At 42.2% G+C, this 24,591-nt stretch overlaps 1 protein-coding gene and 2 non-coding genes across 6 annotated transcripts; all 3 read left to right on the forward strand.

Annotated features, from left to right (window-relative positions):
- The first annotated feature begins 1,226 nt into the window (after positions 1-1,226).
- KANSL2 (KAT8 regulatory NSL complex subunit 2) lies at positions 1,227-24,591 on the forward strand. Of its 4 annotated transcripts, none has more exons than XM_060252167.1 (10): positions 1,227-1,762; positions 2,646-2,904; positions 5,420-5,598; positions 8,589-8,703; positions 9,843-10,006; positions 10,206-10,372; positions 10,853-10,949; positions 15,545-15,798; positions 22,810-23,046; positions 23,938-24,591. In XM_060252167.1, the coding sequence occupies exons 2-10, from the start codon at positions 2,654-2,656 to the stop codon at positions 24,025-24,027; spliced, it is 1,554 nt and encodes a 517-aa protein (XP_060108150.1). In that variant the 5' UTR covers positions 1,227-1,762; positions 2,646-2,653; the 3' UTR covers positions 24,028-24,591. The 4 variants fall into 4 exon arrangements, with proteins under 4 accessions (XP_060108150.1, XP_060108152.1, XP_060108149.1 ...); XM_060252169.1 differs by having other exon boundaries at positions 1,316-1,762; positions 15,545-15,696; XM_060252166.1 differs by lacking the exon at positions 1,227-1,762 and adding an exon at positions 1,770-2,035.
- On the forward strand, positions 11,035-11,170 carry LOC132582038 (small nucleolar RNA SNORA2/SNORA34 family). Its single transcript, XR_009556172.1, has one exon. It is a non-coding gene; the product is annotated as a small nucleolar RNA SNORA2/SNORA34 family (small nucleolar RNA).
- LOC132582039 (small nucleolar RNA SNORA2/SNORA34 family) lies at positions 23,662-23,799 on the forward strand. The gene has a single exon (XR_009556173.1). It is a non-coding gene; the product is annotated as a small nucleolar RNA SNORA2/SNORA34 family (small nucleolar RNA).

The following is a 24,591-nucleotide window of genomic DNA, read 5'->3' on the forward strand; positions in this document are numbered from 1 at the left end:
TGCTGCAAACTCCATTGTAATTCAAGTTAACAAAGCTGACCTTTCCTTTGTACTTTGCTTCCTTGAAATTTCCATTCTGAATAATACCAACTTTTTAAAAAAGACAAATTATATTTCTTTTAAAGCCCACTGAACTCACTGTGATTTATATCTTAGTAAACATGCTTAGAATTGCACTATTCCTTAAAAATATAAAAGGTTACTATAATGCTTAATGTCTGAATGAAATTGTTTTAAAGTTGCCTACATCTGTGTCCTTTGAAATCTTTTCATAAATCCCCCATGCTGCTTCATGGGATCATCCAACAGCATTGATGATGAAGTATAAAATATTCTTTCTTTGATGTGGTTACAGGAGATAATTTTTCTATATCACGGTCAGAATCCCAATTAATCTTCCATTCTTGTGACTCTTACGCTTCACTTTGTACTGCTGCTCTTCCTCAACAACAATGTTAATCAAAAGTATATCTTAGATTCAGCTATAAAGGTGCATTTCCCCCTCATATCATGTTGGAAGCTGGGACTACAGCTTGATCTAAAGTGAAATCTTCTGAGTACCTGTGACACTGTTAATCACTGTTGTCTTGAAAATCTGTGATACTGTAGACCCAAGCTATAGTTCCATTTCCATGAATGAGTAAAGCTGAGCTTTCAGACCCTTCTTTTGTTCAGCCTTAGCTCTTCTTAGACAAAAACACCTTCAGGTTTGTAAGATGATTATTACAATATCTTACACTATTTCTTTTCTTTCCATCAGTTTCACTGTTTGCTGTATCATTCTGATTTAAGTAGTATAGCCCAAAGGAACGTCATTCCATAACAAATGTACGAAGTCTGTGTCCAGTGGCACCTTTAAAACCAACAAAATTGAATTCTGGTTATCAGCTTTAGGTGTGCATTCACACGAACGCTTATACTCAGAATTCAACTTTGTTAATCTTAAAGGGATCATTACTAGACTCAAAACTTTGTTTCATAACAAATGTGCTAGCCTTCAATGTTTCTTAAATCTCTGCACTAGTGGGTTTGTGTGTGTTTTTAAAGGCCAACTACCGAAACTTTAAAGGGCTTGCTCTATGGGGGGGGGGGGGGGGAGAGTTGCCATCCTTTAGGTTGGGCCTGGAGTTCTCCCGAATCACAACTGGTCTCTGGACTACAGTGATCAGATTCCCTAGTGGAAATGGCAGCTCTTAAGCGCAGACTGCGCGGAATCAAATTCCTACCGAGCATGCTCCTCTCTCCTGGCAGGGATTTCCCAACCAACGCCATCCCAGCCCGAAAGGCTAAGTTAGCAAGCCCAACACAAGACATCCGTCTACAGCCGCTTAACCTCAAGCTCCACCCCCGTGGGTGAGAGACCCGAGCCTGAGCGACAACTACTTCGGCAAATAGAATCGCGGGATTCTTTTCCAACGCCCTGTGGTTGTAAAGTGCCGTCAAGCCACTGCTGCCTTATGGCGACCTGCGCTACGGGCTTTCAAGGCAAGTGAGAAGCAGAGGTGGTTTGCCATTTCCTTCCTCTACAGCGTCTTCCTTCCTGGCCTCCTTTCCAAGTGCGGTCGGACCCTGCTTACCTCCTGAGAAGTGAGGAGCTCGAACTATATCCCATGCTGCCTTCACTTCCCAACATCCTGAGGGAAGGCTTTTCAGACTCGATATTACGCTCCCTGCTTGAGTGATGTTTCGCGTGGCCAATCGCTTTCTCCGCCTCATTATGGTGACCTTGAGGCGCTGGTGAAAACTTACGGCGTGAGGGAAGGTAAGATGGCGGCAGCAACAATGAGGGGGAGGGGAGATGGCCCTCGCTCTAGTGCGAGAGGGAGCAACTTTCCCGCGCGCGCGGATGGCCGTTCGCGTCTCTTTCCTTCGCGCAGCGGCAGACTGAACGGCGGAAGAAGGCGAAGGAGGACTTTTGGGAGCCTGATGGATGGAGAACCAGGGGTGGGGGTTTTCTGCGTTTGAGGGAGGGGTGACTGCGAGGACGTCTTTTCAGGCAGACAGGTTTCTTTCCGAGAGGGTGTATATTTTTAAGGTCAGAGAGTAAGATTTTTAGCACTTTTTTGGTCGGGTTGGGGGGTTGCGTTACGATCGTAAAACCTTCCCCGCTCCCTCTATATCCGACGGGTTCTTTTCGTTACCGAAACCACAGCAATTCATTTGCATGCACTTACAAAGGAACAAATGAGTAAACCAGGATTCTCTTTCTGTTGTTGAATTTTTATTTAATAGAGTGCCTCAGAAGATGGGAGCTGAGCTGTGGTTGGCTAAAGGAGGGAGAGGGTGTCCTAGCAAAGTACTTCCCTGCCTTCTCTGGACTTGCATTCTGTCTCTTGTGTGGGGTTTTCTTTCGTGGAAATGAGATAAGGCAGGAGTTATGAAGAAGGCTGCATTGGAAATTTGGGATGAAGTGACATGTTTAAGCCCTTAAGTGGGGGCGATTAAGGTAGAATGCTTATTTGGGTGAACTGGTTTCAACAAAGGAGGAGAAAATTGTTATTTTAAGTAGAGTAAGGCCATGGAGAATTTACAGCTAAGTTCCTTAGAGCTGCTTAGAAAAATCCTTTGTAGTGATGATGTGGTTCACATGAAGGGGGTATATGTTTGGTGTCACTTTATAAATAAATTGCTGTTTTTCCTTGTAGGTGTTGGCATGAACAGAATTCGCATCCACGTTTTGCCCTCTAGCCGGGGTCGACTCACCCCGGTCCCAAGGCCACAAGAAGCCTTGTTGTGTGCATTTGCTCACCGTCCATGCTCTCAGCCTCGCTTGGAGGGCCATGAGTTCTGCATTAAGCACATTCTTGAAGACAGGAATGCCCCTTTCAAGCAGTGCAGCTACATTTCTACTAAGAATGGGAAGCGGTGCCCAAATGCGGCTCCCAAGCCTGAGAAGAAAGATGGGTATGTGTTTTATATCTTCAAATTCTCTAGTGACCCGTAATCCATATAATTTGCAATGTGTATTAAAGCCAAACAGAAGAATACTGGTATTTAGTAATGGTGTAACACATTGGGGTTTTTGTTTTGTTTTTGCCAAATCAAGCCCTATCACCTCTTGATTTTGCTCTTGGTAGCTACTCTGTTACTGCTTCTAATTAGACTGCTTTTGATTTATCTAGCAATATATGTTGTAGGTCATGTATCAGTGGTTGTGTTTTAAGAGGCAGAAACTTGAGGACTTCCTTTTTGCTTTATGCTTGCTCAGTACATGTCCCAACAAAAGAGAATGAGGAGAGTTAAGGCTGAGTTTATGAAATTTTGTGTACATCTGTGTGTGAATGTGTCCTGTAGTGCTCCAGTGGAGCCCACAGTTCAGTCCAAAATTTGTTGCCTCAGTCAGACCATTTATCACATACCAGCATAATACAAACAACTGAGAAAGTTTCTAAAAGGTACTTGAGCTCAAACTCTGTAAAATCTTAGGAAGGCACAGCTGTTTAGAACAAAACAAAAGCTTTATGTGTCTAACTTGCATTGCATTAATTGAATTTGAAAGGGAGATCTCATGTCTGTGACCAAAATCACACACATTATGTAGTTGATTTGGGTCCCAGCTGATTTTGAAAGGCAGATCTCTCCAAAGAGCAGTGGTATAGCTCCTTGATTGTGCTTTGGTTGTGAATAAAGCATTTGTTTGCAGAACAATTGATCCAGCATTTTTTCAGTTGCACCAGACCAGCTGTCCAAAACTATGTCCATTAAGAATTGTTTATCTGTTACAAGAAATGAATAGTCTAGTTTCTAGTAGTCTAGTTTCTAGTCTAGTAGTTTCACATCTGCACAATTCACCGCTCTGGTTTTGCTCTTTCCGGTTCACAGGAATGTCCATATCAGTTAGGCAGAGGAATGAATGGGGAGGGAGAGTAAACTTGGTGTGACAGCCTCTAGTGGAAATAGAGTCCAGTTTATATATTGCCTTTCACTGAAACACAAGATGAGTTTCTTAAGTGTGGGAACCCCTGTCATGTGTGTCAAAGATTGGCATTTTGCTTGGCACCAGTATGAGCCTCTGAGATGCTACCAATGCCACTGGGCTGTCAGCATGGAAATAGGTGTGACAGACATGATTTACTCTCATTATTGCCTGCTAGACCCACATAGTGGGCCCAGCTGTCTCCCATTATGTCTGCCCAAGTACAACCTGTTTCTCTTCTCCTCTCCCCCCTCCCCACATTTTGTTTGCTAGCACACCACACCTTCACAGTTAGACATCACTTTTGTTTTTGTTTGTTTTTTCAACTTGGGCCAAACAAGATTGCCAACTCTTGCTGTAAAATTAAATTTCTTGTGGCTGTATGTGTTGACTTTCAGAAACATTTACTTAAGCAACAGGATTTATGGCATTTTTAATGCTATTAATAATTTTATAAATAATAATAAAAGTATAATATATGGAAAATATGAATAAAACAGCAATTCAACAAGAGCAAATAAAATTAGTGTTCCATTGATAAGCATAATTAAATTGATGGGCAAGTATGTAATAACATACAGAATTCAGGCTAATAATGAAGTATTTAAAATACTTAGAATTTGACTACTTAACAGCCCAAAGTGGAGCTCTATTTCATAGACCTTTTGTTATTTTTCTTCAAACTTTTAACATTTTTGTCTTGTTTTAGCAAATATTCAGTTTAAAGATGTGACATTTACTGCATATTCCATGGGATACCACATGTCACATCTTTAAACTGAATATGTAGTATTACTACATACTGCACTGCTAACTTTATAGTATCTTAATAAGGAGAGTTTATTGGTGTATGGATCTTCTGTTCTCTGTTGAAGTACCACATGTTGTCTTGCCATCTGCTCTTTTCCTCTATTATCTGCCTTGTTTTTTGTTTTTAAATGTGACCTGCGGAGAGTCTCACGTCCACTTTGTCTGCTTCCTTGTTAATAACAAATCCTGGTTGTTTTTACACTAAAGTTATTAAAGTTTGTGAACTGCCGAAATTTTGTCACTGACTAAAACTGGGAGCCAAGTTCGATCCCAGCAGAAGCTGGGTTCAGGTAGCCAGCTCAAGGTTGACCCAGCTTTCCATCCTTTCAAGGTTGATAAAATGAGTACCCAGCTTGTTGCTTGTAAAGTGTAGATGACTGGGCAAGGCAATGGCAAATCACCCTGTAAAAAGTCTGATGTGATGTCACCCCATGGTAATGACTCAGTGCTTGCATAGGGAATTACTTTTACCGTTGCCTTTTAAAAACTGGGTAGTGTGCTCTGTATTTGACAGTGAAATTTAAATTATTTGCCCCCTTACAAAATTAAATTGCCACTGCTAAGTTTTGTATTATCTTATGCTGTCCATTCTTTTAAATAAAACAAAAACAGAATTCTTGCTTGTTTACTTGAAAATAGATGGTACTGAAAATAGATTAAGTACTGAAGATTCTATTTTATCTTTCTATCTAGTGTGTCATTCTGCTCTGAGCATGCTCGCCGAAATGCTCTGGCACTGCAAGCTCAAATGAAGAAGTCCAATCCTAGCCCTGTTCGAGAGTCTCTCCTTTGTCAACTGAGCTCTTACGCCAAGTCAGAGTTGGGCTCCCAGACTGCAGAAAGCAGCCGCAGTGAGGCAAGTAGGATACTAGGTAAGTTGAATAGATGATGGAAGGTTTGGCAAACTTATGATTCCCATCATTAAATCAAGATTGATTTATTTAGAAAATTTAGACCTGGTTGTTGTGGCTTACAACTAAAAGAGTATAGCCAAACAAACCAAGGCATAAAAACCTCATAAAACAAATATTGATCAGACCTAGCATCTTGTCTTCAACAGTGGCCGACTAGTAATTGTGAAGAACAAACAAAAGAACATAAAAGCTCAAGTCTTCTACTGATGTTGCCTCCTTGCACTGGTATTCAGAAGTTTACTGCCTTGGAATGTGGAGGTTCCCTTTAGTCATCATGGCTTGTAGCTACTGGTAGTCCTATCCCCCATGAATTTGTCTAATTCCTTTTTAAAGCCATATTCCTATGGCCACCACTACATCCTCTGGCAGTGAATTCTACATTTTAATCACTTGTTGTTTAATGGAACAAAGCAGTAGACAAGTGTACCTTTAAGACCAACTAAGTTTTATTCAGAATGTAAGCTTTCGTATGCTCTTAATTGTATAATGGAGTATTTCCTTTTCCTTTCGTTCATCCTAAATCTACTGCTCACCAACTTCATTGGATGCCCCCAGTATTTTGGGGGAGTGGTCCAATGATAATTTTATAAACATTTATAATCTCCACTTGACTTTTTTTTTCTAAAATGAAAAATCCCAGGCTCTTCAGCTTTTCTTCATAGCAACAGTTCTCCTACCCCATAATTGTGGTTCCCCCACTTTTTCTAGCTCTCTAATGTCCTTTTTGAGATATGGTGACTAGAACTGCACACAGTATTCTAAATGAGGCTGCACCATAGATCCATACAAAGTCATTATACTATTGACTGTCTTAACATTCAGTTCCTTTCCTAATAATCCTCAACATAGTTTGCCTTTTCCACTGCTGTGGCACCCTGGATTGATATTTTCATTGAGCTATCGCTTGCAAGATCTTAGTATGTACTTTTGGGATTATTTGTTCCAATAGCCATCATCTTACACTTTCCAATGAACTTCATTTGCCATTTTGTTGCCCAGTTAACCAATTTGTGGAGATCCTTCTGGAGCTTTTCAGTCAGCCTCAGTTTTCACTGTCGTAATTTTTTGTCATCTGCAGACTTGGCCACTTCTCTGCTCACCCTCAGTTCCTGATAATTTGTGAGAAAATTAAATAGCACCAGCCTCTATAATTATTCTTGTGAGACTCTACCTCTTGCTTCTCTTCATTAAGAGAACTGTCCATTTATTCCTACTCTATTTCCTTTTGTTTAACTAATTTTTAATCTGTTAAAGGACCCATCCTCTTATTCCATTACTGCTAAACTCACTCAGGAGTCTTTGGTTGAAGTATCTTGTAAAAAAAACCCTTGTGAAAGTCTAACTTTATCATGTCTATTGGGTCAACATTATTTATGTGCTTGTTCACTTTCTCAAAGAACTCCAAGAAGTTGGTGAAGCAGGATTTGCCTTTTCAGAAGCCATAATGATTTGTCCTCAGCTGACTTTGAACTACTTCACTAGGTTGCTACAATGTGGCAACTTTATAACCTTTTTGAAAGAGAAAGACTGGCTACTTTGTTTTAGTTTTTATTTCTAAACATTTATAAATATTTTCTGACAAGACCTGAACAGCCCAGGCTAGCCTGGTCTCATGAGTTCTTGGAAGTTAAGCAGGGTTGGCCTTGGATAAAATTTGGATGGAATATTAAGATTGTGACATTGAGGCAGGCAATGGCAAGCCACCATTGAATGTCTCTTGCCCTGAAAACCCTATGGGGTCACCATAAGTCAGCAAAAACAACAAGCAACAAATAAATATTTCTTGCAACTTTAAGTGTTACTTCAGATAAAAGTCTACAGATGTCCAGTTGCTACATCGTCTACGGTGTGAGAGTTATATACAGATTGTTTTATTTTAAAAAAACTTATTGGAGGGATTGTATTGTTTCTCAGTACATGCTGTATAGTTTCTCAGTACATTATGTCAGCATTTTAACTTCAAGAAGTGCCTTATATCCACAGATACTTCTTTGTTTAATCCCAAATATTTGATTACAAGAAGTGCCTAAAGTACTGGATGGGTGAAATTGCATTTCTTACTTGTAGCATGGTTATTGCCTGCTTGGATCTAATAAAAAGAGTGAATAAGCAAAAGGGGTCAAATGACCAGGCTTATAATGGATTCAATGTATCATTTAATTCAAGCCATTCCTTAGGATAAGTGCCTAATCAGTCTAGCAGGATTTTTATTTAGCTTCGTATTTTTTTAAGTGTTCAGAGTTGTACAGCCTAGGTAGCTTGTGATATTTCTGGAAACTTGGAAATCATGAGGCTGGAAAATCTTTATTTCTTAAAATAAGTTTTCTCCAAATCCCCATAAGTTTGTCATATTCTGCATTTCTGTAGTTTTTCATTATGGAAAAACTTAAGCCTGGGGGTTTCTGCTGAATATGAGAACCAGAAAGATTACAGCCGAAGAGAAGGGTGCATATGTTGCTTATAGGTATTACGGTAGGTTACTTCATTCTGCTTTGGGTTATGTAATTCTTATTAGTACTGTATCTAAGTCAGATTTAAGATGTTTGGCTTGCTTTTAGGATTTCTGAGTGAAGCTCTTTATTGGTGATACTGCAGCAGACCATTATTTCACCATTCATGCCTAAATGAATAGATGCTGTACAAACAGGCACTTTGGACACTTTACAGATAGCTTTTCCTTGCTGTAGTTGGGCAGGCTTAGATCAGCATATGAAGACAGGTATGTGGTGGGTTTTATGGCAGGGATCTTGTGAGAGTTAGTGCTTTTAATGATTTAACAACTTTGAACAAACTGGTGGATTTCTGCCTTACAGTAAAGGGCATAGTCATACTGTTTTCCTTCTTGGTAGGACTAAGAAGGAATTGTCTTCTTGAGCCATGCTAATTTATTCTGATTCAAGTTGTCAGCCAACTTTCTCTAACAAATACCATGGGATTCTCTCCTTCAGATGAGGACAGCTGGAGTGACGGAGAACAGGAGCCTCTTACTGTGGATCAGACATGGAGAGGAGATCCTGACAGTGAAGCAGACAGCATTGATAGTGACCAGGAGGACCCGCTTAAGTGAGTTGTGTAATATAAGGTGATGCCTATATTAATTAGTGTGGCAAGGTAAAAAAAAATTAGGAATTTGTTTTAAAGAAGCATTTTTCTGTTAATAGCATTCTTGCTGACAAAAAAGCTGTTGTTGATCTCAAAGCTTGAAAGTTAGTGCAACTTTATTTTTTCAGGGAAATGGTAGTATGTGGTACAGCATGCTAGACATGTGAATGAATAGGTGGTAGTTCATCCCTCTTCTGAAGCAGATCTAGACCTTCTCTGAAAATGCAGTATTTACTAAAGTATCCCTTTTTCCATGTGTTGACCCCCAGGTTATGAAGCATCTGAAATGAATTTATAGCTTAATTCTATCCCAAAGGCTTTAAGAAGGTAACAGGTGTTTAAAGGAAACATTTATAAATGATATGTTAAAATCTACACCTACCAAATTTGACTAATTGTGGCCAGTGAACAGCAGCTTAAATAAAGTTGCCAGTGCTTCCAAAAGACGTTCTGACTATAGAATGTCTGTAAGGGAGACACTTCAGTTCCACAATAACCCTCTGTACTCTGCTGTTGCCTGAATCTGCTGCACACATGGAACACTGGAGATTACATTATTGTTCATTCTTGCACTTGTTGGATTAGTGGGAAAATGTGTGTTAAGTCACTGCCAGGATACTGGCAATTGTATCCTTCATATGTTGCTGATTGCAAATAGTAATTACAGGCAAGCCCACAGATAGTACATTACTGGTCATCTTGCATATTATCATGCCCTAGATAATATGTGGGAAGTGCTTCTGGCTGCTATTGAAGCCCAACTCAGTGTGATGAATCCAGGCACATACTATGACTGAGGCATAGCTGTGGCCTCCACAACTTTCTGGGGTTCTGATGGGAAGCATATGCTGTTTACCTCTTTGCTGAAGCTTCGTCAAGTCCAGCATTCTTTCCCTTGAACATTTGATGAGAACGCTGAACAGTCTCAATAGATGGTGTCACAGCTATAAACAGTGTTCCAGATGAAAGCCACTGGGGTCTAGTTGATTGATTGCTTTGCTGTTGAATGGGTTTCTTTTGCTAGTTGTCTCTTCCCTATTGACTAGGAAGTATAAATTGTGAGTCAGTTTGCGTACTCATTAAATTGGATTTTCTGGCAGACATGCTGGGGTGTACACTGCTGAGGAAGTGGCGCTGATCATGAGAGAGAAGCTGATCCGACTGCAGTCTCTGTATATCGACCAGTTCAAACGGCTCCAACACCTCCTGAAAGAGAAGAAACGCCGGTACTTGCACAGCCGCAAAGTGGAACATGAAGCCATAGGTTAGTGTTCCCCACTGTTCCCTGCTTGATTGCTGTGAGGTAAGCTCAGAAGCCTTGCTAAAGCTAACCAGGAGCTTAGAGCGGTAATGTAAAGTAGGGTCAAGATGCATTTTCAAGACCTTTCAAAAATGACAAAGTTAACATGTTTTTATTCTTGCTGGGATGTCTGTATTAAGGATGCTTCCTTGTTGTCTTCCAGGCAGCAGCCTTCTGACAGGCCCAGAAGGACTTCTAGCTAAAGAACGTGAAAACCTAAAACGGCTGAAATACTTGAGACGATATCGACAGCGGTATGGTGTGGAAGCTCTTCTGCACCGGCAGCTGAAGGAGCGTAGAATGCTGGCTACTGAGGGTGCTGCTCAGCAGGTACTTGAATCAGACTGCACCTTATATGTTTAAATCCATCGCCTTGCTTTAGGGAAGGTAGAAATTGTGGGCTTAGGGATTTTCGCATTCCTTTGAAGGTAATAACGCATAAGAACTGGGGCTCTCACAGTGAATGACTGCTGATGTAATGATTATCAGCTAAGATATTTATGGCTCCCTATTCATAATCCAGTATGCACAGTGAGTTAAAAATTAGGGCAACTAACTCTTGACATCCACTGAACCAGTAAATGCTTTTCTACCTAAGTGCTATTTCTCTTGGACTCAGCATGATTTCATCTTGCCAGTTTCATCTTTTTAAGCTGTTTTTTCTATTAGTTGTGCATAAATATGGGAAAGATGTTACATTGATTCTTAGATGCATATTTTATCATTGAATTTAAGAGTCCATTCCTGTGTAAAGCTGTTCCACCAAATGTCTTGGAACATCATTCTTGTGCTTTGGTCTGTTTGTTTCAGGCACACACCACCCGTTCCAGCCAGAGATGTTTGGCCTTTGTGGATGATGTTCGGTGCGCCAACCAGTCTCTCCCAATGACAAGACACTGCCTTACACGTATCCTTTCATCTTCTTAGTTGTGTGGTTCAGTATTTCTGCCTATCTGACCATTTTAGAGCTGTAGTCACGAATTTCTGTTTTCTTGGCCCTGAATCAAGGCTGACAGTTTGTTGTAGCTGCTGGTTTCAAGCAGGAGCACAGATAGATGCCTTCCTGTGGTCTCTTGGCTGTTCCATATTTTTAGGATGGAACAGTCAATTCAGTTGGAAGCAACAACCAGGCCTCAAAAGGTTAAAATTAAAGCTTCATGCTGAAATAAGGCCCCTATTTATGAAAGTTTACAAATAGAGAGTTCTCCTAGAGTTCCTTCCTAATGTCAGTTTTTAGGAAACATATTGAAATCTATATTTATACTCTTTGATGTATTTAGATGTATTTTGTCAGAATTTAACCTTGGATAGGGAGCAATTCAAGGATAGTGTCACAAACCCACTCTGGGTTCTTGCGTGCATGTTGTGTGTTTGCTTGCCTGTAAAAGTGTTCTCTCTTCTTGTGCCACCAAGTTACAAATCCTAGCCTGTCACAGAACCAGCAACTTGGGGTACTGTGATAAGGATGCCTCTGAGCAAGTACGAAAGGGCAGAACTTTCCAATTGCTTTGTCCCTCCCTCTCCCAGGGCCATAGCCAGGATTTCAAATTTGGTGGGGCACATAGCTATGATTTTTGTTTGGGGGGGGGGCCAGGGAACCACCCGGTTTGGTGCCTGAGGCTCAGGCCCAAAAAAGAGAGAGAACCTCTTCCCACCTCGGCAGGCAACATGTTTGGGGGGGAGCCCATCTCTAGCCAGTGTCCCCCCTCTGGAATACATCTGCAGGAGGCAGGCAGACCTCCTTTCAGGCCCAGCTGCAGGACCTCAGGGGGATTTTCTCTCCTGTCCCCACCTTGCTGGACTATTGCTCCTGATCAGCTCTTCCTCCTCTTGTTGAGAAAGCTGTTGGAAAAACTGCACAGAACTGAAGCCCTCCCCCCCCCCCCCCAGGCAGCCACCATCACTGAGAATGCACATTAGCCTGGCCTATGCTGACAGGGCTGACTAGCCACCCCACCAGAGCCATCTTCTCTTCCATCCCACCCCTCGTTGTTCACCTGCTGCATTCCCAAAATCTTCTGCAGTGAGGGTGGTGTTGCGATTGGAGGGCTGCCTGCAGGCTGAGTGCTTCAAAAAAGTGAAAAGGCAGTGGTGCGAGGCTTGATGGCAGCAGTGGGCAGTGCACAAGATTTGTAATTGGAAGTCGGGGCAACAGGGGACTGCTTGGTGGGGCTGGTAACTTGGCATTGGAGGTAAAGTGGTGGGGGCCCCACCAAAGCTATGGGCCTGCCCCTCTCCCCATGCATGCATGTTCTTAGCATATAAGAGCAGTCTAGACATGTGGGTAGGATTTAAATCAAAGTTTGCTTTCTTAGGAACAAAACTTTACTACTACAGGTTAAGCTAGAGCACATTCATGGAAAATAGCTGTCATATCTATTAAGTAAAGATCTAAGGAAAAGCGTAAGCATAAGACTAGCTAAGTTACAATACAAGACTTTGGTGGAACACACACATCCCCAGACCCCATACTTCCAAGAGGATCCTGGGTCCCAGCATTTGGTTACAGCATCTAGGCATCTGAACGAAGAATCCACCTTCTAAACCTTTCTGTCTACTTTGGCAGGCACCTCCAATCCAGATTCAGTTCTTCCCTAGTCAGGCTAGATGTCACTTACTACACGTTCCATACCACAGGCCAAGTTATCCAACAGTCATCTATCCATCCCTCTTGGCAGGTAAGCTAAATAGCTATCTCCAAGCTGAAATCCACATCCTGCTTTCTTGGTCCTCTGGTGCATTTTATTGTCCTTCACTTGTGAAAATTCACTTGTCATGGTTTCAGGAACTCTTCAGTATGCTCCAAATCACCCTATATCTCGAAAAGAGCTACAGTCAGAGCTTTGACTACTGTTCTAAATTTAGATTTAGCATAACTCACACCCAGTGGCAAATCAGTATAATGACCAGGTGTTCATTTGGCAACCCAAATATAAATAACTAAGACTGCTGGTTGCGATGTGCAAAAGAAAATGTCTCCACTAAAAATTTATAAATTCTGTTTCTGTTGTGAAGCTAAGTGATGTTTGGCAGAAGTCCAGCATCATTTCCTTAGCACTGGATTGTTTTAGAGAGCAGGTAGCAAAATGCTAACTCAGGAAAGAGTCAGGACAAAAATAGAATCTGAGGTTCCTTTTGGAGGGGAGGTTCCACTCAGTTTTTTTGGCTGTGCCTTTTCAGACAGCAGAGTTGCAGTGCAGCTCTCCATCTCTGGAAGAGCATAACTAGAGTGGCTCAGGTGTCATGTCATGATTTGATTGGCGGCAAAAGCATTTTAGCGTTTCAAGGCATTGCAAGATAGACTGCAGCCTCAGAGCCATCATGGTTCTGGAGTGTTTGGTGACTATAGAGAAGTGCCTAAGGGAGAAAATGAAAAGGCTAAAGCTGAATCCATGCAAACTGACCAGAGTTCTGGGAGAGGTATGTTTACCATCATTGTACAGTGTAATTGTGGTTCTGGTGGATTCAGTTGAGAGTCTGTGGGTGTACCTAGACCAGTCCTTGTTGAAGGAGAAGCTGGTCAATGGCGATGATAGGAATGCTTTCTTTCAGGTACGTTTTCTGGAATTTTCTACATGCCATGCAAATGCTCTACCACTGAACAACCTCTGCTTATGTTCTTATATGGGACCTCCCTGATTAGTTCTGTAATTCACAGGTTTTCCACCTAAACTATCCCTAGATCTTGGGCATTCATTTTCAGACCCCTGACATCTGTCTCATTTGGGAGGGGCTGTAGCTTGGTGGTAGAGCATTTGCTTGGCATGTAGGAAGTCCCAGGTTTAGTCTGCAGCATATCCCGTTAAAAAGATCAAGTAGTAGGTCTGGAGTTGGAACTGAGCATGCCGACATGACCGATTTGAGCCTCAGTGAATATGCAGGTGGTATGAAAGCCTCTACTTGAGATTCTGGAGAGCTTCTGCCAGTCTTAGCAAGCAGTATTGACTTTAGTGGACCAATGGTCTGATAAGGAACCTTCATTTATTATTAAATTTTCATTTTATTATTATAAGTTTATTATTATTATTATTATTATTATTCATGTGTGTTCATCTAAGTCGGGGCTTAGGTGATGTTTCTAGTAGTCCTGATGTAGTGGAAATAGGAGCTCTGTTGGTACAAGAAGGGCTTTGTTCCACAAAGGCAAAGTAGTACTCCAGAGGATATTTGTAGGGTAATCGTGTGAGCCACACTTTCAGCCTTCTTTAGGCATTGCGAGATAGATAAACTTGCCACTATAGGGCCTCTGCAGGAGGGGCTGGGTCCTCTAGTGCAGGGGTGTCAAACTGATTTGTTATGAGGGCCGAATCTGACATAAATGAGACCTTGTAAGGCCGGGCCATGCGTGTCATAAAATGTAATGCCAGGTAGCAGAGAGATAAACTTTATAAGGGACACAAACACATATATATTTAAAAACTTAAACATGCTTAAAACATTAACACTTGTTGGTCTTAAAGGTGCTTTCTTTGTATCCAGGGAACTGAGCAAAGGAAGCTCTGGCTCTTTCCTTCCCTCCCCAGGGACCAGGAAGGGGAGGAGCCTCAGCCAATACAAAGAAGAAAGGCTTGGCTCAGTAGCTTTGCTGTCTGATTGAGAGAGCCTGGCAAAGCAAGCTCTCCCTCCCCCCATTCCTCTCTAAGGGAGGAGCCTCAGCTAATGGAGAAAATAGAGGTTTTGGTCTGTAGCTCCTGTGTGATTGAGCAACCCTTGCAAAGCAAGCTGATATGCAGAAGGAAGCAAAAAGGGGGGAGAGGGAAGCAGATAAAAGCCAGTTGCTCAGGAGCCTGATAGGAGCCCTCTGGGAACCTGATTCAGCCCCTGTGCTGCATGTTTGACACCCCTGCTCTGGTAGTGTGGTTTGTCCCAAATCCTAATCTAAGATGTGTGCTGAACCTGCCTTAATATTCTTTTTCAGCCAGAAAATGTAAGAACTGACACTTTCTATCTTGTGTGATATTTTTTAGATATTTCTTTATATTAGATTCAGCTAAAGGTACAATTGGATGTCTTTCTGTCCTTTTTTTAAAGGGTGTTTCCCTCCCTCTATGGTGTATCCACATTAGGCTGCTGCTGTTTGGTTTTCTTTGTGGAAACCCTCCCAAAGACGTTTTTGTTCCTGATTCCTACATATGCAGAGGAGTGTTAACACATTACTGATTAGAAAAAGTCATAGATCCAACATTCTGTATTCTAACTTAAATCTAAACTGTTCTGGGTCTTTGTATAGACTTTACCACAACCCACAGACTTCATATTAGTATCCTGAGTGCCTTGTTTCATCCTTCAGTATACAAACATTTCCAAGCAAGAATAAACAAGTGTTCTGCCATTTCACATATCTTGTGTTTTCCCTTGCAGAGTTGTTACTTGAAGTAGCAAAATCCCAGATTGTCTGGTTTGCTAAATCTACATTGAACAATTCTGTTAATTGCTTATGGTTGGTGAGGGCTAAGCTTGTTGTTTTATACATTTTGCCACTTCCTTTAACTGCATCTTCAGATATTTGCCAGGACACCAATCAGCTTCTTTTTAAGTTATGTCAAGGGTCAGAAGAAGCACCCTGCAGCAAGCCAGTGCCTGTAAGCCTCTCTGAAGATCCCTGCTGCCCACTCCATCTCCAGCTACCACCTCAGATGTATGTCCCTGAACAGGTACTGTCTGTTCCCGAGGAGCTGGAAGCTGCTTCCACGGATCTGTACTTGAGCGCAGCTGAACTCCGGCCCACAGAGAGCTTGCCGCTGGAGTTCAGTGATGTAAGTGTATTGTAATGCAGCATCTGCCCACATCACTTCAGAAGGCACAATTACATCTGAACTGGGTAGGACTGCTTCAGTAGTGATGTGGGTTTGAAGATTTTTTAAGCAGTTTCCTGTCTGCAGATATCCAGTATATCAAAAAGAAGAGTTCTGGCTTAAGTTATACATGCTGGTTTTCACATACGGAGCCTTCAGAATACAGATAGGGGATCATGTCTTTGAAATGATACTTCCTTCTAGGAATAGAATTTTAGCATTTTTCTGTATCTTTTTAGGACAAGTGATTCTTGGTGCTTTAGAAAATTCTGCTTTTAGGGAATGAGACTAAATGTTGGGACCATGATCTTGTTATGTCTGCTGTGATTAAGTAATTTAGGACAGAATGCAGAGGCAGCTTGTTGGCAGGAACTCAAGAGGTTAGATTGGATTTGTTCGTCTTCAGTTTTCTGTATAATCATACACTGGGACTGTGAATGTGAAGGCCCTGCTGTCAGAGAGAAATTCCTAGCTTCTGTAGACTGGAAAGGCGCACCTCTCTCTTGGTGCATCTGGTCACATTTTCCCTCTGAAACTGTCACATGCTGAGAGGGAGAAGCACCATTTTCCCTCAGTTCTTCTATTAACTGCCAGCAATTTGCCCCCAAAGCCGGGAATGACCAGGGATCCCACCTCAAAGCCACCCTCTGGGAATGGGCTCTGAAAGGTTGGCAACAAAGCCATCTGCTGCATGGGAGCCTTCATTGAGACTCAGATCAGTCCCATCAGCATGCTCGGTTCCAACTCCAGATCCATAAAGGCATCAGTCCCGATGGCTGAATCTGACAGTTTCTCATAAGAGTACCTCTGAACCACCTCTGAAGAGGGCAAAAACTAAGAGCAAGCATTCAAACAAGGGCTTGGTTCCAAGCCTGCTGAAACATACTGAAAAGCCTTTTGTCAACTTCAGTGCATTCTGTCACCATACCTAAAGGATCTGTAGGACTCTGTGTCAGAAGGTGAGCTTGTACCTGCTCTGCAACTACCAAGGATAGGGTTCCAGCTCATCCTTTCCTGACCTAACTGGAATCTACATAGCTGGCCTTCATACTCACCTTACAGCCAGCCCTGGACCAAACTCTGTCCAACTGTTCCACCTAATTCACAGGTTCTGTTGTCAGCTCTATTCTATCCTCCTTCCAGTCTTTCCACTCAGGCCCTCCATCCTTTTTGCGCAAGCAGTTCTCAGATTCAGAGGCTGCAGAAGAGGCATTACATTTGGACATCAAATCTGAGTTTCTACTGGATCCATCACTCAACAAAGCAGTGAACAATACGACTCTAGTCTCCCTGGATTAAGACCTGCGGCTCTATTCAAAGCAGATGCTTAGGATGACCAAGTCCCTTGAAATGGTCATCCCGTCGTTATATCCAAAACCAAAAAATAAGATTTTTTGGGCTCTCTACTCTGATGCACTGGTATCTGTGACTTTTCCTATGCTGGAGGACTTTGGAGAAAAGCCATATACCATTCCTTCCATCTCAAGGAAAATTGAAAATCTATATAAGGTAAAGAAGGATGACTGCATGTTTCTGTTTAACCACCTCACTCCTCGTTTTCTGGTGACAGAAGAGGTCCAGGTCAGACACCAACATTGCACACATTCCATTTCTGTTGACAAAGATGGATAGGCCTCCAGGTCTATTCTGCGGTGGTACTGAATTTTAAAATTGCAAATTACCATTAAGGCTGCATATGAGCTCTTTTTACGGGAACATATGACAACATCTTATATTGACCTTATACCTGAAGACAAATGCTTCCTGGCGAAGGTCCTGCAGGTGGAAGCCACAAGACTTTCAAAATAACAAATGAATGCCGGCCAGCTATTCAGCTATTCAGTCCAGCATAACCATGAGATGCTTTGCATGGCTCTTTTCCCAGAAATCTGTGTTGAAATGGAGAATCTCCTCTTTGAAGGAGACCAGCTCTTCTCTGCTGAAACAATGACGCTCTAGTCATTGCCTGGGAGTAACACAGTGGTTCCAGCCTCAAGAATTCTTATCAGCAATACTAGAAGTGCCAGAAGGGCATTCCTGTTTATGTCACACATTGCCAGTAACCTGTTTTGCAGTCCCAAGGGAAGAGGACCTGTAAACCTCAGTGGCCCAAGGGCTCACACCACAGGATAGTACCTAGTAGCCCCACCTTTCGTTTTAAATAAGTTAGCCCCCTTCCTTCCTGGCGAGGGATCACCTCAGACTCCTGGACACTTGCCATTGTTTACGGGGGCCGCAAGTTGGAGTTTGCATCTAGGCTGCTACCGGGCCCTCCTATGGCCCAGATCAGTTGGGCATAGCTGTACAGGAGTTGCTTTCTGAGGGAGCCATCCAAGAAGTTCCTGACTCTGATTTATGGAGGGAATTTGATTCTAGATATTTCTTGGTTACTAGGAAAGATGGGGAACTCAGGCCTATTCTTAACTCAGTTAAATCTTGGTTGTTAAAAAAATTCAGAATGGTTTCTCTTCTCTTGGTGTTAAAATTAAATTGGTTTATTATTTTAAAAGACTCGTATTTTTGTGTCTCTGTTCACTCAGAACACATGAAGCATCTTCATTTTGAATGTGCAGGTGATTGTTACCAGTACTTGGTCCTATCCTTTGATATGGCAACCACACCACATATCTTTTACTAAATGTATGGTTGTGGCACTGCTTTTTTGCATCCAGCAGCTGCACTTTTTCCTTATTTGGATGACTGACTTCTGAACACCCCCATGGAATAGGTGCTCAAGGACCACTTGCTTCAAACACTATCTATTATTGCTAGTCTTGTTCTAGCTGTGAATTGGGAGAAATCCAGATTGTATCTTTCCATTCAGTTCACTGGTGTCACCATGGATTCCTCTGTGGATGGGGCTTTTTCAACCCCTGAGTGAACTCACACTTTTCTCTGAGTTTTGAAACAATAGCTTTCAGTCCATTTTTTTCATGCAGATGATACTGGTCTTATGGCTTTTACTACTGCAGCAGTCCCTCTCTAGGTTGCATTTCATACATCTTCAGAATTGTTTTTTCAGGATTTTCAGTTCATTCCTAGCCGTACAAGATTGTTAGTTCCTCAGTCTGTGCTCTGCTCATTACACTGGGGTACACTTGACTTGAAGGTGTTGGCTGTTACGCTGTTTGGAGTTTGGTTATCCATACGCACTGTTACCTCCAGTGCTTCTCTATCTAGTTGAGGTGCCCACTGTGAGGGGGCCTCAATGCAGGGCACTTGGTCTGGGGTTGAATCTACAGTGCATGTTAATGTCCTGCTCCTGGAGCTTAGGGCAATTTGTTACACTTTTGCTTCTTTTTCATATTTGTTGCACAATGAAATCATGAAGGTGCAGACCAGGGGTAGCCAAACTGCAGTGTGGCTCAAATCCCCACCACCCCATCAGCTGGCTTGGAGAAATCATTTCCCTATTTAAATCACTTCTCCAAGCCAAGGCAGCTGGTGGCTTGTAGAATGCACTTAAAGTTAAAGCTTCCTTCCTTCCTTCCTTCCTTCCTTCCTTCCTTCCTTCCTTCCTTCCTTCCTTCCTTCCTTCCTTCCTTCCTTCCTTCCTTCCTTCCTTCCTTCCTTCCTTCCTTCCTTCCTTCCTTCCTTCCTTCCTTCCTTCCTTCCTTCCTTCCTTCCCACTCTGAAACATCTGACATTTGTTTCTTGCGGCTCTCAAACATCTGAAAAGCAAGTTTAACCACCCCTGATGCAGACAGATTACTGCCATGTTTTATCTCAAAAAACAGGACAGGACAATTTTGTTTTCTCTGCACAGAAACAACAACAATCTAGAACTGGGCAAGGCAACACGTCGTTCCAAGCCGTTCACATTTCTGGTGTTCACAACTCTACCTCATCACAATTTGTCTGTTAAAGACAAATACTCCTTGCCTGTGTTCCAGATCTGGGGGTTTCCTGTAGACGACCTCTTTGCAACCTTGGCCAACTCCAAGGCTTCTGTTCCAGATCAGGGCACAGTTAGGGTTCCCCTGGAGATGCTTTCCAGCTCTCATGGCCTGTTTTATGCTCTTCCTCCAATTCCTCTGCTGTGCAAGGTCTTCAACAGGATTTGGATTCAAGGAATGTATTGCATTCTAATAGTGCCATTCTGGACATTCCAGGTTTGGTTTTCAGATCTGTTAAGCAGATCTGCTATGTTAATTTGGCCCCAACCACAGACCTTCTGGACCAGAGGTTGCTACAACATTGGGATGTTGCCAGGCTCTGCTTGACAGTATGGCTTCTGAACCCCCATCTACATGAAGTTTTCTCAAGGAGTTCTGTGCATTCTCATGAGTGTGCAATGCATGTATCTTATGCATATGAATGGGAGAGATTCTCTATTTGGATTGAGGGAAAGAGTCAGACTGCATCCTCTTGCTCTTCGCCCCTTATTCTTGAGTACCTATTTTCCCTGAAGGACACAAGGTTAACTCCCTTGTCCATAAAGGCACACTTGGCTGTAATTTCAGCTTTTTATGACTTAATAGATGGTTCTACAGTTTTTCACACACTTCCAGGCAATTTTTAAGGGCCTCTACAATCTTTATCCCCCAACAGCCCTTACTGTCGCACAACGGCCCCCTTGGTGTTATCACAGCTCATGTTATCACCCTTTGGACGACTGGCTACGTGCTCCATTTCTCTGCTTTCTGTAAAGGTCTGTTTCCTAGTGGTGATTACAATCATTAAAAGGGCTATGGAACTGGCAGCCCCCCCCCCCCTTTCCTCAGGTTTCCCCCCCTACAAAGTGGTGCTATGACCTAGTTTAAAGTTTCACCTGGCTCAGGCAGTCACATTACCAGGGTTCTTTCCTAATCCTTTATTTCCAGCAGAACAGAGTCATAAGGGTTAGATATTAAAAGGGCTTTCTATTAATAATAAATAATGGATACATCCCTTCTGACAGGAGCATATTTGTTTGCTTTGCTGGACCACGTAAGTGTCAAACTGCATCATCACAAACGTTTTGCTGGATTGCGCAGGCTATTAAACTTTGCTACGAACACTGGCATTTCCTGTCCACTGTCAGAGCTTCTTCCACCAGATCTCAAGCGTCTTCAGTAGTCTTCCTTCACGGTCTTCATCTACATGAAGTCTGCAAGGAGGTAATTTGGTTTTCTGCTAACACATATGTCACTGTACTGTGCACACAGATACAAGACAAGAATCAGAGGCTGGGAAAGCTGTCCTGTATTCTCTCTTTGACTGAAGACTCACACCCATGTCCTGGTGAGTAGCTTGGTACTCTTCCAATGTAGGGCTGCACAGAAGACCAAATATGAAAATAGAGTTATACTTACCCATAACTGTGGTTCATAGAGTTGTCTTCTGTGCAGGCATACATTCCCTCCTTCCTGCCCTGCTGTGAGCTCTCTGAGGTATTCGTTTTTCTCTTTTATGGGGGCTCTGGTGGCTCAGGAGAACTGAGGGGAAATGGTGCTTCTCCTACTTAGTGTGTCATAGTTTTGGTGGGAAAATGCAACTTCCAAAAGGGAGAGGTGCCTTTATAGAAGCTAGAAAGTTCTCTCTGACAGCAGGCCTGTGCATTCACAGTACATTGTGTGCTTGTACAGAAGACAACTCAGTGAACAACAGTTGCATGTAAGTGCTACCCTGTTTCACTGAGTCTTTGGAAAGATTAGACTATTCAAATCTGCATTTAGGAATTCATTTAAAAAGCAGCTTTTTCTCCCTAGCCTTTAAAGGATGTGTAGAGGTTATAATCCCTAGATTACTGGAGTGGCCTGCATGTATGCTAAGTCTGTACATTCAAATCCTTTATTAAAAACACTGCAGATATTGCAGTCTGACTTGGATTGAGAGATATGATTCCTAAAAAATAATTAGATGGTGTAGACTCCGCAGCTTCATTTCAAGGTCAGATCTGAAAACAGTTCTGAAATTATTGAAAGTATCAGGTTTTTCCTGAATTATACAGACATCCCTGGGGAACATATCCCTGGGTGAAACTGAATGCTGCCAGCCTATACCTCTCCTCTCTTCTCCTCCCCCAAATCCTGCAGCACTAATCCTGCTGTACACAGATGGAGTTAAAAATCTGGCACACAGTTCAACATGGGTGTAATGAGCACGGATTTCTCAAGCATAAATTGTTCTGGGGTGGGCTCAGCAGGTGGCTGTAAACAGGGACATACTCTCTAGGTGGCAGAAGAACTTCTGCATTGGCCTGTGATAGCATTTCCAAGAAGAATTCTAAGCACAATCCCTGCTGATTTCTGGGTTATGCAAGTTTTCAGTTGCAAAGGTCCAGGATCTTTTGTGCCAGCCTCTGCAAGTAAATGTGTCATTTGCCAGCTCTGTCTGTAGAAGAATTTCTGGGTAAAGGAGCACTTGTGCTCTTGACATAAGGATCTTTTAGTGGAATTTGCATTTTTTTGTTGAAAGGCTTTTCTGTTGATAAACCAGAATCTAGTCAGAGAAGCAGCTAGTAGCTTCCAGGATCTCATATTAACAAACTGGGTGTTCTAGAATTGCAAGTGTTCTAGAATTGCAAGTTATCTTCCTCTCTTTCCCGCCCCCCCCCCCAATCTGGTTTTCCTCAAAAAACAAAATACTTGCTGTTGTAAGTGATGACAGGCCACCTACCCCACAAAATAACATTTACACCTTCCCTTCTAAAATAACAGAATCCATCATCACAGTATCGGGTTTGTTCAAGATGAGGGAAGTGTCAGGGTAGCTTTAGAAGGTTTGGTAGAGCTTTGATAATCAATATAATAATGAAGGATCCTTTTGCCATATGTTATTGCAGCTATTCTCTGGTCTTGCTGCCCAGCTGAATCTACATGGGGTTACTCCTCCCCACCCTCAAAGAAAGCCAGTTTCAGTGCTGCAATTTTGCTTGGTTTCTTTTTTCCATTTGAAGGAGCAGTGAAATATTTAGTCTGTACCTACAGGAAAACCCCTAAGCATCCTCTCTGCTCCTCAGTTAAGTTTTTCTGGTTTTGTCTTTGATAGGACTTGGATGTTGTTGGAGATGGCATGCAGTGCCCCCCTTCCCCTTTGCTGTCTGATGCTTCTGCTGCCATTGAGAACCAGCTGAACAAAAATGTTGCTGAGACTCCCAAATACTTGCATGTGAGAGAAGAGTCTTTTCAGCAAGGGCTTTTGAACCAGGTGTCACAACCAGTCAGAGGGAGCTTTTCCAGAAAGGCCACATCTGCCCTGGAGTCTCCATCAGAACCACTCTCACAGGTACTGATCTGGACTTAGAGAATCATCTAGAGCTGAGTTGTTGTAATGAATGCTTGGCTTACATATGTGTTTGCTAGAGCCCCGTGAGTTTGCCAGTTCCATAAGAATTGTCTTTGGACATGGAAGACTTAAGCATGCAGGGTAACCAGTAAAAAAGAGGTGGCCAGTGTTTATTTGTTGAAGGGATTAGCCATCTGCTCACTGTATGTATTGGGGGAGGGTTTAGGAAAAGGATCTTCCTCCTCTGTGTACAGCACTGCACAGCTGGTCTGTGTATTAATGTGAAAATAGGAGGAGGGCTAATAGTTGGCAGGTGGCTGGGGTCTATTTAAATCTCCAGTATAAGAGCTCAGAAACATTCTCAGTTCCTCTCGCTCTTTTAAAAGTGTTTTCTTTGTCACTGTTTTGTTCATTAGTTTAATTCATTTGGGTCAGTTATATATTCAGATAAGAGTGTATATCTTTTTATCCTTGCATCTACCCCCTCTTTCTGCTTTCCAAAGGGGATTTTACCTTGTTTCTATCCATATGCAGTGAAAAATCTTCCATGCTGTTTCCAGTTCTTTCCAACCTTGCAAACAGTATCCCATACAGAACAATTCCTAATCCGTTCTGCAGGCCCTGACTGAAGGCTGATGGCATTCCTATGGCCAATGGCTTCAAACAGGAGCCAAGAAAAACATCTTTCCATGATCTGTTGGCTGTTTTGAATTTCAAAAATGGAACAGCCACTTCCATTGAGGAGAAACATCCAACAAAGGAAGAAGGAAAACTCTCTCACTGTCCTTAAACCCAAACATGACACCCTTTCTTATGATCACACTTTGTTCTAGTTTTTTATGAGGAAACTGTACAATTTTAACATTACTTTTTTTGCCTTTATCAAAATAGCATCTTGTGACAAGTGAGTCTGGACAGGAGGAAACTGAAAAGGAAGAACCTGCAACCAATGGGAATTCTGAACCATCCACCTTCAGCTGATAGAACTCTCAGACAGATGGGGATCCACTGGGATGAAGAAGCATCTGCTGTTTTTGGACTCTTCCTGGCTATGCATGTTCTTCAATCTCCACATTCAGTCCTTCTCAGATTAGTGAAATGTGTTTTGGAGGGCCTTCTGGGCGCTTTTACGTTGTCTTCTTTCAGATCTTGTTCAGTTGATTTCCTTTTAAGTTAATGTCTCTGATATAGATTCAGAGTGGCAAAGTCTTTTCATGGCAATTAATGAATCTAGACATTGGGAGAAGTTGGCCTGGGATGTTTTCTTAAAAACTCCTGGTCTAGACTTTGAATGTTTTTCAGTTCCTGGATTTTTGGGAATACATGTTTTAAGTCATGGGCTTGTCCATGCTAAAAGAAAGGGCCTCTCATTCACTAGATTGTATATTAGCCTATTAATATATCATTTTACTATGACTATTTGGCTGTTTATTCTTTTTCTCTCTTTCTCTGGCACTGAAGTCTATAAACAGACTCCCACCTTAGCTTTAAACTTGTAAACAAATTGTACCAATTATAAAATGAAGGCACAAGATAACATTTAAA

This window comes from Heteronotia binoei, chromosome 13 (assembly GCF_032191835.1).
Source record: "Heteronotia binoei isolate CCM8104 ecotype False Entrance Well chromosome 13, APGP_CSIRO_Hbin_v1, whole genome shotgun sequence".
Classification (NCBI taxonomy): domain Eukaryota; kingdom Metazoa; phylum Chordata; class Lepidosauria; order Squamata; family Gekkonidae; genus Heteronotia; species Heteronotia binoei.

Excerpts from the sequence above, each read along its gene's own strand:
- KANSL2 (XM_060252167.1), top strand. The coding sequence starts at position 2,654 with ATGAACAGAATTCGCATCCACGTTTTGCCCTCTAGCCGGGGTCGACTC. Across the intron at positions 2,905-5,419 it reads AAGCCTGAGAAGAAAGATGG|TGTGTCATTCTGCTCTGAGC; the intron begins GTATGTGTTTTA and ends CTTTCTATCTAG. Across the intron at positions 10,373-10,852 it reads CTGAGGGTGCTGCTCAGCAG|GCACACACCACCCGTTCCAG; the intron begins GTACTTGAATCA and ends TGTTTGTTTCAG.